The following is an 8,346-nucleotide window of genomic DNA, read 5'->3' as shown; positions in this document are numbered from 1 at the left end:
GTCCAAACACACCATTGCCAAGTTCACGATGTCTGTTTGTACACCGTTCTCAAAATGATTGAGCCAGATGGGATAATAGACACTGTTTTGTTGAATGAAACACCGTTCTAACCTGCCCTTGAGTTTGTTTTGTATATGTCGAAATGAAGTAAATTGTGCTCAAGGGACAGTGTTCCGTGACTCTAGGGCTGTATAAGAACAGGGAAAGGAAGAATGAAGTACAGCAGTTGTCTCAGTCCGGGCCTGAGAAAATCACATCTGGAACAGCCTGTCAATCATTTGGGACGCTCACTGTTGTCTCTCAACCATAAACTCCCCTCTGAAAGCTGTTCAGTCAGTTTAGTATTTCATTTGTCACATGGCTCATGGTACAACACTAAAGTAAAATAGGCAGTAATGCAGTGGAAGGTGTAAGACAGCATGGTAGAGGTATTAGATGTTTATTATTATACCCCAAAAATACTCGTGCTTACACAATTTTCCTGATTATTTGTTTATTGAGGACCACATTTAACCGTTCAATTTAAACTCTAAAATGTAAAATACCAAGTAAATCCACGACCAGGCTACAAGGTCAACAGTGATGTGTATAACACCGTTTCAGAAGAATTTACTGGTTTAGTAATGTTAACATTTCTATGTACAAATGCTTCAAACACAGTTCATGGACTACATCACTAATAGAACTTGTGAAAGATGAAGTGACCACAGAACTCAAGTGGTAAGGTCTTATTATGCCTTGGGGAGCCTACTGCCATAGACAAGGGGTGGTAATACCATCACACCCAGCATGGTCTATGTAGAGGGGGCTTATAGAGACAGCAGGCTACTCAGAGTCAGTGTTAGTACCAGGGCCAGAGGGCTGAGGGAGAGAATCCTCCCAGCACTGTCTGGGTTGGGGACAGGGTAGCCATAGCTGGTCCTGCAGTCGTTTTTCACTTCTTCATAAGGTATGGGCAGATCATCTGGAGTTGTATCATTCAGGCTGTCTCGTACCTGGAAGATAGGAGTTCAGAGTCAGGGAGGGTAACAAAGCACTGGACCAAATAGTGCATTAAAAATGCCTGTAATCTCTGTGTATGCACTGTATTCTGTATTGCATCAGCCCTTTTTAAATAGATCTATGGAGGTTTGTGTGTTGATGTCAATCTTGTGGAAAAGGTGGTGTTGTGAATGGTGCTAAGCTGTAGAGGTCAGTGTGTAACTTTTACTGTAGTACTCACACGCTCCACCTCTCTGAACACTCTGAGCAGGTTGTCCCCCAGAGCAGCTTTCACCTCAGCATCTGTCCATCCTCTCCTCAGCAGCTCTGCCACCAGAGCAGGGTACTTAGACACATCCTCCAGCCCCCCCGGTACCCTGACAGACAGCACAGGTAGAGAGGGGTGTGTGTGTCAAACTGAAGCCAATATTATGCAATTCTTCTGAACTCCTCCCCCAGCAGAATGGGTTTCTTTCCATGTAAAACATTTATAAAATATTTTACTACTACTACTCAGACATGACTTTTGATATATTTTTTAAATACTACTACTCAGAGATTACTTTTATTTATTTTTTAAAGAACTACTCAGACATATGACTTTATACTTTTTTACTGGTATATTACAATTAGCACCTTTTAAGATAATACATTTTGCTCAATCAAGTCCATTGGTGTTTTATTGTAACTAGGTGAATAACTCATAGGTCAATTCACTCGACTCACCTGCCCACTCCATCATAATCCCCACCAAAACCAATGATACTGTGTCCAGCCACATTCTTTATGTGGTCAAAGTGATCTAGATTGAACACGAAAAGAAAGGTGAATATACAGGGCATTCGGAAAGTATTCAGACCCCTTATTCTAAATGTATTCAATATTTTTTTCTATCTACACACAATAGATAAACATAAAAAATAAAAATAAAAAACAGAAATACATTATTTACATATGTATTCAGACTCTTTGCTGTCAGACTCAAAATTGAGCTCAGGTGCATCCTGTTTCCATTGATCATCCTTGAGATGTTTCTACAACTGGATTGGAGTCCACCTGTAGTAAATTCAATTGATTGGACATCGTTTGGAAAGGCACACACCTGTCTATTTGACAGTGCATGTCAGAGCAAAAACCAAGCCATGAGGTCAAAGGAATTGTCCGTAGTGCTCCAAGACAGGATTGTGTTGAGGCACAGATCTGGGGAAGGTTACCAAAACATTTCTGCAGCTATGAAGGTCCCCAAGAATAGAGTGGCCTCCAACATTCTTAAATGAAAGATGTTTGGAACCACCAAGACTCTTTCTAGAGCTGGACACCCAGCCAAACTGAACAATTGGGGAAGAAGGGCCTTTGTCAGGGAGGTGACCAAGAACCTGATGGTCACTCTGACAGAGCTCCAGAGTTCATCTGTGGAGATGGGAGAACCTTCCAGAAGAACAACCATCTCTGCAGCTCTCCACCAATCAGGTCTTTATGGTAGAGTGGCCAGACGGAAGCCACTCCTCAGTAAAAGGCACACGAAAGCCCTCTTGGAATTTGCCAAAAGGCCCCTAAAGACTCAGACCATAAAAAACAAGATTCTGTGGTCAGATGAAACCAAGATTAAACTCTTTAGTGTGAATGCCAAGCTTCACATCTGGAGGAAACCTGGCACCATCCCTACGGTGAAGCATGGGGGTGGCAGCATCATGCTGTGGGGATGTTTTTCAGAGGCAGGGACTGGGAGACTAGTCAAGATCGAGGCAAAGATGAATGGAGCAAAGTACAGAGAGATCCTTGATGAAAACCTTCTCCAGAGCACTCAGGACCTCAGACTGGGGCAAAGGTTCACCTTCCAACAGGACAATGACCCTAAGCACACAGACAAGACAACGCAGGAGTGGCTTCGGGACAAGTCTCAATGTCCTTGAATGGCTCAGCCAGAGCCCAGACTTTAACCCAATCGAACATCTCTGGAGAGACCTGAAAATAGCTGTGCAGCGACGCTCCCCATCCAACCTCAGAGCTTGAGAGGATCTGTAGAGAAGAATGTGAGAAACTCCCCAAATACAGGTGTCCCAAGCTTGTAGCGTCAAGACTCGAGGCTGTAATCGCTGCCAAAGGAGCTTCAACAAAGTACTGAGTAAAGGGTCTGAATATTTATGTAAATGTGATATTTCAGTGTATTTTTTATACATTTGCAAAAATGTATAAAAACATGTTTTCACTTTGTCGTTATGAGGTATGGTGTGTAGATGGGTGAGAATTATTTTTTTTAAATTCATTTTGAATTCAGACTGTAACACAACAAAATGTGGAATAAGTCAAGGGGTATGAATACTTTCTGAAGAAACTGTATAATACAAATTTGAGAGACAAGGTTGGGTGAGTGAGTGGTGGAGAGTAAAAAGTAATGATAAAAATTAGGACCATGACTCAGCTACTCACCTGCCACCTGTGATAGGTTGGCTGTATTGCTGCATGTGACATAGTCGTTGTAAAAGTTCACCATGACAATTCCTCTTTTGTTTAGCTGGTGAGAAAAAGGACACAGACACGCAACTGTATGATAAGTCAGAACTATAAACTCAAGTCACTAACTATTACAATGAAGAACTGTAGCTACCATATTGGTGTAGTCAGTTGGGCTTTTTTGTTCTGTTGTTAACATTTTATGGTGCTATATAGAAACACAATGTTCCTTTATCTGTAGTTTTATGGGCCCTTACAGCAGAATAGCTCAAATGTTTCCCGGACTCTTGTTTGTAAGTTATTGTCAGCTTGAGGTATTTCACAATAAATGTGTAATAAAACTTTTTAGTTTGTGTCTGTTTTCCAAGGTATTGGAAAGATCTGATGGCTTTTCTAACTTCCTATTGATATCATTGTAGTTTTAATATCACTGCAGACATTACCACGTTTCTTTGTTGCAGTCTTATTGCTTACTTTTCTTTGCCTCAACCTTCCTCTAAGCCCTTTCTCATCCTCCCCTCAGCCTATATTCCCAGACACCTCCTTTTCACTCTTAAACCCCTTTTCAGTTCCCTGTCTGTTTTCTCAATCCATGTTCTTCCCCTTATCCCCCGTCACATACCTCTTCATCCGATCACATGTCCACTCAATCTCAGGTCCAATTCCTTTATTAAACTCACCCTCCTCAGCATCAATCCATGTTCTTCCCTTTATCCCCCGTCACATACCCCTTCATCCGATCACATGTCCACTCACCACTCAATCTCAGGTCCAATTCCTTTATACACCTCACCATCCAATCCCCTCACTCTGCCTGCTCCCCTAGTCCTTCTCCTCTCACTACCCAACTCCCAATTCTCTATCCCCTCGTCTCTCACCCTTCTCCCCTGACTCACCACCCTCCTCGGGGAAGGGATGAGGTCTAAGGAGAAGGAATGACCAAGTTCCTCATATGTATTCTGTAATCCACTATCCCCTTGCCCCTCTCCCCTTTCACTCACCACCTTCCTCAGGACGTCGTCAGGCACGTTCCTCTTGTGTGGGCACACGGCGTAGGCAGAGGAGTGGCTGAAGATGACTGGGGCTTTGGACAGGTCTAGAACCTGGTTCATCACTTTCTCTGACACGTGGGCCAAGTCAATCAACATCCCAATGCGGTTCATCTCAAATATCAGTTGCTGTCGGGTGAAGAAAAAATAATGTTTCTGCCAGGACTGGGGGACCCTCTTACCGTGTCGCCCTACTGGTGTTATAGAGACAATTATATGTGATTCATTCAGCCTATCAAACCTAATGATATGGTTTGTAGCTAGGATCAAGAGAATGAACATGTTTTCATCCAGGGTGTTTTATACAAGTGATATCATACTGCTATAACATGAATGAACATCTAAAGGCAAACTAGACGAAAATGAGTCTTTGAGGGTAACCCAATAGTTTCTTAGTCTCTGCGGAATTGCTCATTTGACAAAAATATTTACTTGGAATATTGCCTATGTTTATGACAGGCATTTATATCTGATTTCCAAGTAAACTCAGAAGCAGAAGTATTAAAAGCCGCACCAAATAGTATCATAGATTTGACCTTTGTTATGAGTGGGGTATTTCCAATGTGTGTGTGTGTGTGTGTGTGGGGGGGGGGGCTCAGTGTGATAGACCAACCTTGCCAAACTCAGACAGTCCATTGTGCTGCGATGGCTCGGCTCCCGAATCCACGAGCCAATTATCTGCCCTGGGGGGGAAAACACACACAACCACAGTAAAACACCAGGCCAGCTTCTGGAAGTGATCTTTCCCTTCCACTCTCCTATATCCTGCTAGCATGATATGAATCAGTGACGGGCTGAGGGATTCACTAGACTCTGTAGTCTGTCCAGGGCCATGGTTTGATTAGCTAGCTCATCTGTTTAGACGACTCTCACAGAATATGATACCTCTGAAACAGGTGGCGACAGGAATCCCCTATTTTCCCCACCACAGAATTCAGTGAAATACAGCCTTTTTTTGTCTATTAATAAGCAGTTTCAGCTGTTACCTGTTGTGTCTCATTCATTTACATTCTTGTCATTTCTATCTTAGCTGTATGTGCTCTTTGAGAGAGCATCTACAAAACATTGTTGAGCACCTTGTCACTTATTTAAGTATAATCTGTGGCACCTAGTCCCCAGACCAGGGTGGCCCTGTCGTCAGCAGGGTAGCAGAGCCTACTCACCATGGTGTGTTGCAGCTGTGGGTGAGGGTGAGGTAGCGGACCCCCAGTTGGTACATGGTGCGCAGGGTCCCCAGGCTGCTGTCCAAAGAGTGTCCTCCTTCCACCCCGATCAGACTGGCTGTCCTGTTCTGACTAAAGGCATCCACGATATCTGTGGTCAAAGAAATAATTGATAATACAGGTGGGTGAATAAAACTCTGTTATATATGGTGTTTCACAGTTGAGTGTTCTAAAGGGGTTTCATTCTCATAACCAGATGTATGGCTCCATTCAATCCGCATCGCGGATGTTCAGCTCTACAGTGTGATTGAAATTTAAAGGCAATGTTCCCGCGTTAGCGAAGACTGCATTCACGGTAAACGCTGCATATGTTGGCTCAATCGGAAATTACCTTTAAATGTATATTGTGGAATCTACGACACTTTCACTTTACATATTGAGTAGAGCCCTTACTGTATAACTTTTGATTACACTTTTTTTTGTAGATGACTCTCACCTTTGCTGCTGGTAGCAAACATGAAGGCTTCTGGGTATTTTATGCACATTCTGTGGATGACGTCAATCTGCTCCAGAGTTTGTCTGGCTGCATCTTTGTACTGAGTGTCACATGGTACATATGCTGCCCAGAACTGCAAGTGGACAGTAAATGTTTGATCAGTTTATTATGTAATACACAGTTCCCCAACTGGTGGGCTTCTTACGGTCAATTTGCAGTCTATAAATGATTTGTAATTATGTTCTGGACCCCCGACCATCCGCTCAAGAAAATAAAATCGACCCGCGGCTGAATGTAGTTGATGATCTCTGATGTAAGACATGTATTATTATCACCCACCCTCACATCCACCTTTTTGTGAGTCCTTGTCACTTTGTGTGGGTGTATGCGTGTGTGTACCTGTGCTGCCAGTCGCCCCTCCCTGATCTTGGGGATGTTGGTGTGTGTATTGTTGAGGGTGTACAGATCCACTTTATTCAGCTGGTTGTTAAACTTCATCCTCAACTGCCAGGGCAGATCATTATGGCTGTGGAGTCAGACAGAGAGATCAATGCATGATACTATTCATACAGGGCAGTCAGCGCTGCTAACGCACAGCCATTATTTAACTGTACATTAGGACAGAACCATCTTGAAACATTAAAAAACAGCCTCCATAATCTTATCGAAGCATATACTGTCACGCCTGCTCCCGCTCTTCCTCCCTGGCGCTCGAATGCGCCAGGCTCCCCAGCACTACGCACTCCTGCCACCATCATTACGCACACCTGCCTTCCCCCCCATCAGCGATCACTGCACTCACCTGGACTCAATCCCCTCTGTCATTACCTCCCCTATATCTGTCTGGTTCCCCGCTTCTGCATTGATTGTCATATGTCCTTGTTACCCGTGTGCTGACGCTGTTCCTGTCCTGTTAATGTTCAACTCCCCGTACCTGCTTCTCATCTCCAGCGTCAGTCTTTACATATACAATACACACCTTACATTGGCACATGTTTTGTGCCATTAACATTACAGTATGCATCAAATATGTATAGATGTAATGTATTATAAAATATTCCTTTTGGTTTAAACGTTCAAAATCATCCTAGGGTCTTATGAGGAGAGACAAATGTGTTAGTCACTTACCCATCAATCAGTGGTGTCTCTGACATTAGCCTCAGTGCGTTGTTCATGTGTTCATCCTGTGTCAAGGAGAGTTTGAGAGCACAGGACAGTGCCAGCAGAGTCCCCCATACACTACCTCCAGACAACATCTCTTACTCTCTCTCACTACACCCTAACTAACACACAATCTGATCCAGCCTGACCTGGACTTGTCCTCTCCAACAGCCTCTGGTTCACTACAGCCACTATGGTTTTCTCTCTAACTCCGTTTGTTACTAACTCAAAAAGTGTATTTTGACTTGTTTCAATAGATTTCTCAGCCTACACTAAGTTAGTTAGTCTTTGGTCTGTCTGGTGCTTCTTCAGATTTCACAGTTCACTGTGTTCCGTCCGAACTCTTCCTCTGTCCCCAAAGTGTCTCTTTGTGGGTCAGGCTCAAATACAGAGAGAGTTTATTATGCCTCTTCCGTTTCTCTGTCATTATCTCTTTGGTTGTAAAGTAAACACATGAAGTTAAGCATACTGGTTAATGTTTAACGTTCAGTACAACTCCCTCAAGTTTGAAATCCATAAGCAAGACAACCCCAGTAATGATATAGATGTGGATTAACATTGGAAAGTGCCCAATGATGGCATGACCACTCAAATAAGAAATGTTATAAAAATGTGTTATAAATATATGTAGAGAGCACCTCATCAACAATATGTGCTGAGGGTCAGAGTCTATTAGGGGCCAGTGCAAGTTTAATCAGATGGGTTAACTGTCACACCCTGACCTTAGTTCCTTTTTTATGTCTCTATTTTGGTTTGGTCAGGGCGTGAGTTGGGGTGGGCATTCTATGTCTGGTGTTCTGTGTTGTCTATTTCTTTGTGTTTGGCCATGTGTGGTTCTCAATCAGAGGCAGCTGTCTATCGTTGTCTCTGATTGAGAACCATACTTAGGTAGCCTGTTCCCACCTGTGTTTGAGGGTAGTTGTTTTGTGTGTCTACACCAGATAGAACTGTTTCTTTTGTTTTGATAATTTTTATCCTAGTGTTTGGTTATAATAAAAATCATGGACACGTACCACGCTGCACCTTGGTCCTCACCTTCTT

General features: G+C 43.1%; 1 protein-coding gene across 1 annotated transcript; it reads right to left on the bottom strand.

Annotated features, from left to right (window-relative positions):
• Positions 1-424: 424 nt before the first annotated feature.
• Positions 425-7,739, bottom strand: dpep1 (dipeptidase 1). Its single transcript, XM_055921254.1, has 10 exons — positions 7,273-7,739; positions 6,544-6,670; positions 6,145-6,277; positions 5,649-5,799; positions 5,099-5,168; positions 4,438-4,614; positions 3,413-3,497; positions 1,709-1,784; positions 1,224-1,359; positions 425-996 (listed from the first exon to the last, which is right to left on the bottom strand). The coding sequence occupies exons 1-10, from the start codon at positions 7,398-7,400 to the stop codon at positions 811-813; spliced, it is 1,269 nt and encodes a 422-aa protein (XP_055777229.1). The 5' UTR covers positions 7,401-7,739; the 3' UTR covers positions 425-810.
• Positions 7,740-8,346: the final 607 nt, after the last annotated feature.

The sequence above is a fragment of the Salvelinus fontinalis genome, chromosome 4, assembly GCF_029448725.1.
Source record: "Salvelinus fontinalis isolate EN_2023a chromosome 4, ASM2944872v1, whole genome shotgun sequence".
NCBI classification, from domain to species: Eukaryota; Metazoa; Chordata; class Actinopteri; order Salmoniformes; family Salmonidae; genus Salvelinus; species Salvelinus fontinalis.
Note: the sequence above shows the minus strand (reverse complement) of the source record. Positions and strands in the feature narration are given on the sequence as shown.